At 47.0% G+C, this 12078-nt stretch overlaps 1 protein-coding gene across 1 annotated transcript in view; it reads left to right on the top strand.

Annotated features, from left to right (window-relative positions):
• The window catches only part of GUCY2D (guanylate cyclase 2D, retinal), a 29882-nt gene that overhangs the window by 6820 nt on the left and 10984 nt on the right, over positions 1-12078 (top strand). Inside the window, exons 3-7 of the mRNA XM_054994542.1 lie at positions 436-790; positions 1923-2007; positions 2148-2244; positions 2689-2796; positions 5855-5938. Of these exons, the coding sequence (XP_054850517.1) occupies positions 436-790; positions 1923-2007; positions 2148-2244; positions 2689-2796; positions 5855-5938 (729 nt within the window). The remainder of the gene's footprint in view (positions 1-435; positions 791-1922; positions 2008-2147; positions 2245-2688; positions 2797-5854; positions 5939-12078) is intronic.

Below are 12078 nucleotides of genomic sequence, written 5' to 3'. Positions count from 1 at the left end.
GCCACTGAGGTCTATTTTTTACAGTTGGTAAGCTCTTTTAGGATGATTATGTTTTCCAGTGCAACTTAATAACAACAAACACCCTTCTGGCTCTTGGATCAATGAAAAACTAGCTGCACAGTATAGAGTTATGCAATGTGTGATAGACAGCAGACTGGTGACTTGGGCAGTGATCCTTGGAATAAACATTGGGCCATATCATTGTTTCCATTTGTGATCCGTTGGGAGGGGGTTTGCACTAGTATTTTAAGGGTAGGAATGTAAGGCCAAGCTTGTATTCCAGGCTGTCCTTATATGGATAACTCTTCTGGGGCTAAGCAGAAAAAAACATTTGCAAAGCAAGAAACTAAAAGCTGAAGATCTTAATGGGTGTAATCGATTTAGGTTGAAGAATCCAGGTATCCCTCCATAACTCTTCCGGCCTTCTCTTTGCAGGTACATCCCCTCTTTGGTACCATCTTCAACTCCATCTACTTCCTGGCCAAAGCAGTGGATAAGACTCAAAAGTCTGGAAAGTGGGTAATGGGTTCTACTGTTGCTGAAAACGCCAAGGACTTCGAGCTGGAAGGCTTCAGCCAGACAGTGAAGGCCGATGGGCGTGGAGATGCTTTGCTCCCCTATATTATCTTGGACACAGATGGCCGGGGTGTTCGCCTTTGGCCCACCTACAGTGTGGATATGGCTGCTGGCACCCTGCGATACTTTGGGCATACTGTTCATTGGCCTCACAGCAACATTCCAGACTCAGATGCCAACTGCTGGTTTGATTCTGTTGCAATCTGCACTGGGGGTGAGTGCTGGCGGGGGGAAGTAGCAAGCGAGAGGCCCTTCTTTGTCCCTGTGCCTCCGTCTGTTTGTCAGGCCACTGGCCCAGCAATGTGTCCAGCTCTTTTTATCCACCTATCTCTGTAAACACCTTTGTCTTCATATAATCCACCCGTACATTCCATCATATATACCAACTAGGCAACCTCATGAGCTCCATCAATCCAGGGCTTTTTTTCTGGGAAAAGAGGTGGTGGAACTCAGTGGGCTGCCCTTGGAGAAAATGGTCACTTGGCTGGTGGCCCCGCCCCCTGATCTCCAGACAGAGCGGAGTTTAGATTGCGCGGAGGGCAATCTAAACTCCCCTCTGTCTGGAGATCAGGGGGCGGAGCCACCAGCCATGTGACCATTTTCAAGAGGTTCCGGAACTACGTTCCACCGCGTTCCAGCTGAAAAAAAGCCCCCACATCTATCCATCCAATCTCTGATATGTTATCTATCTATCTTGCCGGTTAACCACACCATTCCTATATACTCCCATCTATCCATCCACCTTTTGACATCCTGCAATAAGACATTTCCTGTTTCTCCTTTATTGTCTTTATGACCATCAGGCCATCCTCCTGTTTTAAGCATTTTGTTCTGAAGGCAAATGTGTTAGAGCCAACACTTCCATATCTTCCGATAATGGAATAAGGCGACAACAAACACATTTGGAAAAACTGGATCATTGCACCTTTCACTGTGTCATAAACATTAGCCCGGTTTATCAGATGCCCATAAAAACGGGGATGTTATCCCACATGACGCCCACTGGGAATGTAGGAATGTTAAAGGGTTCTTTGACAGCCCTTCTGCTTTATCTCACAGTGTGGAGGCTGGGGAAGAGAGACTATCCGTTGGCTTGGAAGCAATTAATTTAATTATGGGGGTCAGATGGTGGAAAGAGGAAAGAAAAGATTGTAATAAACGCCTAGAGTCTGAAGGGGGTGTTAGCTTTAAAACCAGGTAGTGCGCAGGTAAATCTGTGTAGGGCTTTTTTCTTTTTGAAGAGGAGAGGGCAAATGGTACTGTATTTTTGTACAGCACGGTCATAACGTAGGTTAAATGAAATCCCTCCGTGGTAATAATAACTCTCTCTTCTCGTCTTTGCGTAGGGGTTGATGCCAGTTATATCATTCTCCTGTTCCTTTTGGTCGGTGTCTTGATCGTGTTGGGAATTTGCCTTGCCTTCTATATCAGGTGAGCCCGGCAAACATCCTTGGCGACTACAAATGTGAGGAGCCATTTGGATTCTGTACGGTTCTCCTTTTAAGTTTCTCCCTCTGGTCAGCCACTTCTTGTCCCCAAATTTTCTGCTCTGTTTGTGTTGATTCCCACAGGCGCTACATTTTACATGCCCAGCTAATGAAGGGACCAAACAAGATGATTCTCACGATGGATGACCTGACCTTTATTACAATGCAGAATAGTAAGAAGGTGAATAATAATAGTAGTAGTAATAACATTCGATTTATATACTGCCCTTCAGGATGACTTAACACCCACTCAGAGTGGTTTACAAAGTATGTCATTATTATCCTCACAACAACAAACACCTTGTGGGGTGGGTGGGGCTGAGAGAGCTCCTAGAAGCTGTGACTGACCCAAGGTCACCCAGCTGGCTGCAAGTGGAGGAGGGGGGAATCAAACCCGGCTCTCCAGATTACAGTCCCGCGCTCTTAACCACTACACCAAACTGGCTCTCAAACTAGCTCACCAAACTGAAGGAAGACTTCTGTCGTTTGTACATTCTGGGACGAAGCCTTGAGGGAGAGATTGTGGTTGATTATGGGGTGGAAGGAGAGGCCAAAATGTCATAAAAGATCAAAATAGTTATGAGAAAGTTGGTCCTGAGTTGATGGTGACCTTGTCCTCCCCCAGAAAATGGACGATAGCCACTCTAGTCTCGCAGGAAGGAGTATGTCGGACATGAAAAGCCTCAAGAGCTTGACAGCAAATGCAGAAAACAGCAACGTGGCTGTGAATGAGGTAATGGCCTGTTCCTCCCCAGCATCCTACATCAGTCCTGCTTTCTCCCTCTTTCTCAGTAACTGGTTGTGTGGGGAGTGGGGTGGCTGGGGGCAGGGATTGGAGAGGAAGTTCTTGTAGCAGAAAATTCTTCTGGTGCAATGCTGTCTCCTATAGGTAAGGGAGGGAAGGGGAATTGCACGAACATTTGGTGTTACGTGGCTCAGTGGAGTGGTCCCACTTCCAACCTGCGTAGTTATGAGAATCAAACCCTGCCAAACCAGGCTTTACTGATCTCTTCCGCTCTCTTCTTTTCTGGCCTCCTGGTTTGCATCTCTGCCTTTTATACACTCTTAAAGACACACACAAACACACACACACCCTATCCTCCCAGACTCCCAGCCTTCCCTACATTCTCTAGCCTTCTCCCATCTCCAGCAGCACTTCTTGTCATGAAGGGCACCATTTGGGTGTACTAAGCGGCAGTCAGTTGCCAGAGACTCAGCAGTAGGGATTGGTAGGAAGCTGGGTTCAAGGAACCTGCCCAGCCTGTTCTCTGCTGAGGAGGGCCTCACCAATTTCCCTCCCCTTCTGTCCCCATTCGGTGTTCTCAGTATGGCTGTGCTTGCTGGTGCCGCTCGCTGCTCCCTCATGAGCTTTCCTGCTCCCCAGTCCCCTGCTTCTTTACTTCCCCCTCCACCACGATTGCTTCCATGAGGACATTTTTCTCTGCCTTGGCTTCCATTCTGGAGCACTGTTTAGGGGAGCATCCACACAAGATCATCCTCTTGCTGTCCCCTTTCTAGGTTTTTGCCATCCTCGGCACACTCTTTTTTGGACCCGGTTTATTACAATCTTTTCTGAAAGATCGCAGTCCAAGCCATTTGGATTGGAAGGTGCATATTTTTTAAAGGTTCCGCCCACATCAGTGCCAGTTTCCTTCCATCATTCCCATATTCCATATTCCGTACTTTTTTTGAGAGCTTAAAAACAATCAGTAATTGCTATAGCATTAGAATGATATTGTACTGTAGCCATTACTGATGAACAGGGCTTTTTTCTGGGAAAAGAGGTAGTGGGACTCAGTGGTGGAACTCAGGACCGCAGAATGACGTCACTTTGGGTCAGCTGGAACAAGGGGGGAGTTTTTTAAACTCCCCTCCTTGGTGAAAATGGTCACATGGCCAGTGGCCCCGCCCCCTGATCTCCAGACAGAGGGGAGTTTAGATTGCCCTCCATGTCGCTGGTGCAGAGGGCAATCTCAGCTCCCCTCTGTCTGGAGATCAGGGGGGCGGGGCCACCAGCCATGTGACCATTTTCAAGAGGTTCCAGCTGAAAAAAAGCCCTGCTGAGGAAACAAACAAATGGATGCCCTCAAAAAGCCCTCTGTTTGTGTGGCAAGGGAAAAATGTAGGGGAAATGACAGCTGAAGGAAAGTGCCAAAAACTCTTGTGGGGACACTCCATTGTCATTGTGAATGCTTCTGCAGTGGCAATGAATGCAGAATGGAGAACCTTTGCTGTGTGGATGCAGCCCTACTGGTGACCAGGACAGAAAGGAGCCAAGTGCTACAACCAATCTTCCAATCCCTTCCACTGGGCCACTGGTTTCTTTGAAACCTGACATGTAAATAAGACACAGAAGTTATGGCCGTTATCTGTATAGCAATGGTAGGTGGAAGATGTTCCAAAATCAAAATAAAAAACAAGCAATAGTCCTCTTAATACCTTTTCTTAGGACCAGCTATAGTGACAATAAACCGTATTCAAGCTTTTGAGTTCAACAGAACTCTTCCTCAGGCTGGATTTTACAATTTTTAAAAAAAAGATGTGGAGAGATGTTTCACACCGTGATTCTCTCTAGTTTCTCTGCTGAATGCCAGTGGGCAAGAAGATATACACCAGTGCCTTTGATGTCAGGTTGCATCCTAGTTCCTCTGAGCAAGGGAAAAAAACCTAAACAAGACAAAAATGGTGACCCTCCATTAGAATTACAAAGCTCAGCAGTGTTCCTTGTATCTCTCTGACACCAAGTGACATTCAAAGATCCCTTATAGGGTGGAAAATAGACAGATTACTTGATAGTCTATGTATTAATGATTTTGGAGAAAAATTTAAGGCAATGCACAAGTGTAAAGTCAAATAAAGCCAAAATGGGTAGTTCTACCTCACGTTGCTGCTGGCCTCTCTGCTTCCTGATTGGTAGTTGCTAGGAAACAGGGAAGCAGTGGCCATCTATCCTTCTCCAGAAGCGGTTGCTAAGTGATTCAACTTCTCATCCTTTTCCATTGGTCATTGATCCAATAGTGCTCTGCAACAGGGCGACTCTGACTCTTCAAGCTTCTAGGGTGTGGCACTGGTTCATGTGGGGATTCAGTGTGGCACTGGTTCATGTGTTGTAATTCCCAAGTACTTTTCTGCACTTCTTTGTGAGCACAATCAATGATGTAACTTCTGAGGAATACCCAGAAGTGACATTGGTAGCTCTAGGAACCACTGGAAACTCTATGGTAAAAATGACAATGCTGGTGAATTTTAAAAATTAATTTAATATTTTTGGGGGTGGGGGAAAAGGGAATTCATGGCAGGTATCTCCCACCCTGACCAGTGGGCTTGGCAGCCCTACGTCCAAGCATTTTCATTTCTGCCTGTGCATCTGCCTTCTCCTGCTTGGGGCTGCCTTCCCTTATCCCACAGTTCTCAGAAACACCTAGCTCTCCTTCACTGAGTGATCGCTGAGAGATCAAAGTGGTTAAACATCTAATTCCTAAACAGAGGTTTGCTGAGGAGTCAACCCTATCTGGCATTTGCATCCTTTGGCCTGGGAGCCCTTCCTCCTAATTTTCCAGTGTTGTAAGGGAAATGCACTTTGTACATGCACAGGGGCACTGCCACTGGTGTCATTGCTTCTTAGATTTCTGGGGCAGGCTCTGAAATAGAGTCTTGGGAACTTTGCGATCACAGTTGCTGCTGATTAGATCCCCTCCCTGTGCCCTTGTTGCTCGGCCGACCCCTCCCTCCGTACCCTTCCATCTGCCACCAGCATCATGTTTTGACTGCTTGCTTCCTGCTGTCCTTAGGGCGAGGAGAAGCAAAAAGTCAGCAGCCACGTCCCTTTGCTCCTCCTTTTGTTTAACAGCCAAGGCATGGTAGCTGCAGTCCAGGTAAGTCCCGTTTGGCAAAAGGCCCCTTGAGTGTGCCTTTTGCCTGTTCCCTCTTCCTTTACCTTTCTTTATTTTTTTTTAAATCCCAAGCATTGGATCTTCATCCCTTCCCCTTCATCTGACCTTTTTCTCTCTTGTGCACTTTAATATGTTCTTTTTTTCCGTTCCTTTTTTTTGCTCCTCTCACAATGAAAGGAGGAAAAAAACCGCTATGGCACTTGTTAATTACATACTTCTGTTATAAGGCTACATAGGTTGTTATAATGCCTCTGCTTTGGAGGAAATGTCAGCCAGGATTAGAAACAGCAAGTAATAAAATAGGCTTTGAATGGTCATTTATGAAGGGGATCGCACGATAGATGAAGAGCAAGATTCAAGTCCAGTAGCGTCTGAAAGACCAACAAGATTTCTTGGTCAGGATGGGTAGCCATGTTAGTCCGTCTGTAGCAGTAGAAAAGAGCAAGAGTCCAGTAGCAAAGCTCATACCTTACCATAAATTTTGTTAGTCTTATAGGTGCTACTGGACCCTTGCAAGATTTCTAGGATATAAGCTTTCAAAAGTCCAAGATCCCTACTTGTATCTGACAAAGGGAGGGAAATCTTGTTGATCTTAAGGGTGCTACTGGACTCTTCTCCTGCAGACCAACATAGCTACCCACTTGAAACTGTCTTCCTCTCCAGGGTCAACACCTTCTCACAGACGCCCTTTAACTGGAGATGATCTGCATGCCCATCACATGCTCTTCCACTGAGGCATAGAATCCCTTCCATCTGAATATATGAAACAGCCTTTTTCTAAAATGGACCATTAGTCCATAAAGCTCAGTATTACCCACTCTGATGGGCAGGGAAATTCTCCATGCCAAACCCTACCACTCCTAAAGTCTTTTGGGGATGGTGGCAGGATGAAGACTTCCTGTGTAAAAAGAATGCTTCGACAGCACAAGCTTGCCACTAACCGCTTCCTCTAACCTGGAAGCCCCGCCTGTCTGTGTCCTAGGGTGCCGCAGTCCTTATTCTCTCTTACGGCTCATGGCTGGTGCAAGTGAAGGCTGTTTTATGGACCCTTTGTGAATCCTTTCCATGGAACTGGAACTTCCATACATACTTGGAACTGCAGGGTTAAGGGCCATGATTTCTGAACGCTGAAGTCTTGCATTGCTTTAAAGCTCTTTAACAAACAAAGCTGCCTTCTGCCAGGTCAGGCTCTTGGGTCCCTCTCGCCTCGTCATTATTTTCCCTGATTGCCAAAGATTCTCCGTGGTTTCAGACAGAGAAAGGTCTTTCTCAGGACCTGCTACCCGAGAGCCTGAGATATTCTGCGTGCATGTGGCTCTACTCCTATTGAGCCAAGGCCTCCTAGATTCTCCGGAACTTAGCATTATCTATCCCGATTTAATTGTTTAAAATCTTCATATTGATTCTGTAATGTAGATAAGGCTGAATGTGAGTTTGATGGCTGAGCAGGAATGTCAATTTGGGAAGGAGGGCGAAGAAATCTCCACCCAGTGCTCTATATGTTATGGCATGTGTAATTAATGTCTCCCTGACAACCTCAAAATCATGTCATCCTGAGGGAAAAAATCTTTAAGATATGCCTGGAGGTATATCACCGGCCATATATAGTAAAGAGTCCAGTAGCACTTTTAAGACTTGCCAACTTTTTTGTAGCATCAGCTTTCGAGAACCACAGCTCTCTTCGTCAGATGCATCGTCCAGTAGCACCTTTAAGACTCACCAACTTTATTGTAGCATCAGCTTCCGAGAACCACATCTCTCTTTGTCAGATGCATCGTCCAGTAGCACCTTTAAGACTCACCTTTATTGTAGCATCAGCTTTCGAAAACCACAGTTCTCTTCGTCAGATGCATCTGACAAAGAGAGCTGTGGTTCTCAAAAGCTGATGCTACAATAAAGTTGGTGAGTCTTAAAGGAGCCACTGGACTCTACTATTTTGCAACTACAGACTAACATGGCTAACTCCTCTGGATTTATCACCTGTCAAGATATTGAAAGTCTCATAAGTAGACAAAGAGAGTTAGGGGTTGCTTTTAAAAGTTTTTTTTTTTTTAAAAAAATGGCTTTAGAGCTGCTTTGACTTTGAGCAGCATGGCATTACAATTTCCATTGGCTTGAAGCAGAGATGAAATTCCTGAGGAAGAACTTCAGAATGGTGCGGCTGGACCAGGGCTTTTCTTCTGGAAAAAGAGGTGGTGGAACTCAGTGGGTTGCCCGCATAGGGGGCAACTCCCGATGGGAGGTGGTGATCCTGGTATCACATGCGTGCGCGCAAAGCACAGGGGTGCTCCCAGGACACGTGATGACGTCACTTCCAGGAAGTGACATTGTCACACAGGGCAAAGCCACCCCCAGAGCGCTCCTGCAAGGGGGGGGGAGTTTAAATTGCCCTCCATGCCCCTGGCGATCTAAACTCCCCCCTTGCTCCAGCTGACTGGTGCCAGTCAGCTGGAGCAGGGGGGGGGTAGTGTTTTTTAAAGTTTAAATTGCCCTCAGTGCTGTTCGCACTGAGGGCGATCTAAACTACCCCCCTGCTCCAGCTGACTGGTTTATATCACCCTCCATGTTGCTGAAGTGGCACGGAGGGTGATCTCAACTCCCCTCTGTCTGGAGATCAGGGGGCGGGGCCTCCGGACACATGACCATTTTCAAGAGGTGCCAGAACGCGGTTCCACTGTGTTCCGGCTGAAAAAAAGTCCTGCTGGACAATGTTTGCTTCTAGACAAGAAGGGCGAGGGGATGAAGGATCCCGAGACCCCTTCTGGAGAGAAAGATTTGCTGCAGAGACCTCATGAGAAAGAGCAGTTTGGAGCTATAAGCCAGCCCAGGCAAGGGGTAGCCGGCTATGTGGGATGGGGAAGGATGAATGGACTTCAGCACCTAAAGAAGGTAGATTGTGGGCGATATTCTGAACCTGTTAACTTTAGTGCTTGGCCATTCAATTTGTACCTTGTGGCCTCTCTTATCTCGACAAGCACGTCAATATTAGAAAGACGGGTAAATCACGTATTTGAGCCTCATGGGCTGTTATGGCCTGGAGCCCCGTCTATCAGCTTGACCAGCCTCCTGGCCTCCATTATGAAGGCTGATTGTTATAATGAGCTTGATTTCTTTGGAAAGATTCCTACATACTGTAGATAATTACATTTATTGCTGCTCCCTCACACACCATTTACAATGTTCCTGCTTGGAAACAATACCCTGAATAGGAAAATTGTCTTGTGCGAGGCAGGCGCTTGTGCTTCAAGAAAACAGTGGCTATTTTTCTTATGGCATCCCTTATGTTTGGATGGATGAACTTTTCCCAAAGCCCTTTTTAGTTGTAGTCAGGGCTTTTTTTCTGGGAAAAGAGGTGGTGGAACTCAGTGGGTTGCCCTTGGAGAAAATGGTCACTGGTTGGTGGCCCCTCTCCAGACAGAGGGGAGTTTAGATCGCCCTCCGCGCCAATGGTGTGGAGGGCAATCTCAACTCCCCTCTGCCTGGAGACCAGGGGGCGGGGCCACCAGCCATGTGACCTTTTTCAAGAGGTTCCAGAACTCCGTCCCTCCGCGTTCCAGCTGAAAAAAAGCCCTGGTTTTAGTCATTCTCCTGCTCTTCTGATTAAGGGGCTAGAGCCTTTTTTCTCTCCTTGAAATTGCTTTCAAATTTTGTACCCATCTACCAGTCCCAAAGGTCCAAATGAAACATGGTGGCAACAGCTGTGCTTGTTTAGTCACATGTCACTTCCGTTCATATACCGAGTGGGGAGAGGGTGGATAATTTGGATCTAATTTTAACTTTAAAAGGAGTACACAGGTGGTGGGAGCAAACTCTCCCCATCTTCCTCTGCATCTCAATCTTCTCTCCCCCCAGGACCTAAATGGTCTGGAGTGGGGTGGGGAGATGAGTTGGGGGGTTTAATACTTGTCATCCATGCTGCCCCTTTTGCTATTAGAACCAGCCCCTACCCATTGTTTAACATGTGAAGAGGGTACACGTATTCAGCTCCAGACAAATTTCTTTCCTTGCAGCTTTGCAGAATAGCTGACTACTTTGTAATCAGAAGTGACTCAAAGTTTCCACCCCCTTTTAAAAAATCAGATCCCCCCCCCCCCCCCAGCAGTGATAATGCTGAGCGTTTCTGTTGAGCTGTCAGGATGTAGACGTTTCAGTTTTGTTTCTACTTTGCCAGTATGCTCAAGATTTCTTTCTGGGGTTCTTCAAATATTGTGGAAGTTTATTACAAGGAATACAAAAGAGTATTAAAGACCATAATATGTAGTCAGTTCTGCAGAATAATTGTTAGGTCCATTCCTGAATTAAACCATTACCAAAAAAAAGGAATGTTGTTGGACTCTGCGTTGGACTACCTTGTAGAGCAAAATCACCCAAGTAAATCGCCTTGGTTGTTGTTCTTGATGGAATGAGGGTTGCCAACCACCTGGAGAAAAGTCTCCTGTCCCTTTAATAGATGCTTAATGGGATGGCATTTACTGGGTGATATTATTTATCCTTCATACCACAAAAAATTTCAGCTGCCCATTTCCAGACATTAATTGGATCAAAACATTTTTCTCCAGGCCTCTTGGCCACCCTAGATGGAATCGAGCTCCCATTTCCTTCATCCTGGCTTGAAATTGGTGGCTTTGGGAAGCAAAATAAATAAGCAGAGTCCCTTTGCGCTTGCTGACTCACCAAATCCTCTGTACTGCAAGGACAGCAGCAGTTGGTGGAGCAATAAAACATATGCCATAGCAACCCTTAGGAGCACTGCTGGTAAAACACTGTTTGTTGTTTTTCATTTTCTTACCTTCTCTCCCACTCCAGCCCCCAGACAGTGAAGGCCAGTAGGGACACCCACTGCTGAATTTATAGGTTGCAAGGACAACTGCTTCCCCATGCCTAGTGAATGGGGAAGACCAGCTATGCCTTGGAGGTCCTGTGAATGGGACCTTTGGGCTCAGTGTTAGGCAGGGCTTTTTTTCAGGGGAAAGAGGTGGTGGAACTCAAGACTGCACAATGACATCACTTTGGGTCAGCTGGAACAAGGGGGGAAAACAGGTGAAAATGGTCACATGGCCAGTGGCTCCGGCCCCTGATCTCCAGACAGAGGGGAGTTTAGATCAGGGGAGATCAGAGGAGATCAGGGGGCGGGGCCACCAGCCATGTGACCATTTTCAAGAGGTCCCAGAACTCCATTCCACCACGTTCCCGCTGAAAAAAAGCCCTGGTGTTAGGACAATCTGGAATGCTGCCCCAGTACTGGGATCTAATGGGTGGAAAGGGGGGCAGAGAGCAACAAAATGCCTCTTGATTTTCAGCCCTGCACGGGAATGGGCAGTGTGGGGCAGGTTCCTTTAGTTATTACTTTTATGCACATTTTTGGGAAAGAGCTCTGAATGGCATAGGCAGCCCCCTCGAAGTTCTCCCGTCCAGGCATCAGCCTGGCTTCAGGGATGTACAAGATGCCACATCTGGTCATTCTTGTAACTTGGGAAGGACTGAAGATTTAGCACAGCACAAAGTTGGATCGGGGCCTGAAAGATGCCATGTCTCCAGTGGAGGAAAGAAAACTCCAAATATTATAGGCTGGGGGAGAGATGCCGTGATGCTCTGGACTGTGTTAATTCAGTGTGGCAGGGGGAGTGTAACTCTGTGGCACAGACCCAACGTAGCCTTCCCCCCTTCCCACTCTCTATGCGGGATGAAGGCAAGGCGTAGCGAGAACGGCGGGCTTTGTGGCTCATCGGAACATAGGCCTCTCATGTTTTAAAACAAGACCCAATCCATTGTTCCTAATGAGTGGGCTTTAATGTTGTTTGTCCCTTCCCCACCATCTGGTCATGTTACCAGTCTAGGAACCCTTGAATGCTCTTCCTGTCTCTTTAGAGGAAGGTGTGCAGGGTGTGTGTGTGAGTGCCAGAGATCAGGGAAGGGCTGGAAGCTTCCATTTCTTAATGCCAGGGGGGCAAAGGAGTCCTGCTGGATCCACCTTAGAAAAAGGTCAGGTGCGTCTGGTCCAAGGTGCTGGCGCTGAAGAAGCGGAGAATGTCGGGGAGCGCTCTTCCTTGCCTCGTAGGCTGCAAGATCTCCTGCCCCCCGGGGAGGTTCCTGCTGGCTTTGCTTTCCCAACCCGGCCCCAA

Source organism: Eublepharis macularius, chromosome 12 (assembly GCF_028583425.1).
Source record: "Eublepharis macularius isolate TG4126 chromosome 12, MPM_Emac_v1.0, whole genome shotgun sequence".
NCBI lineage: Eukaryota > Metazoa > Chordata > Lepidosauria > Squamata > Eublepharidae > Eublepharis > Eublepharis macularius.
Note: the sequence above shows the minus strand (reverse complement) of the source record. Positions and strands in the feature narration are given on the sequence as shown.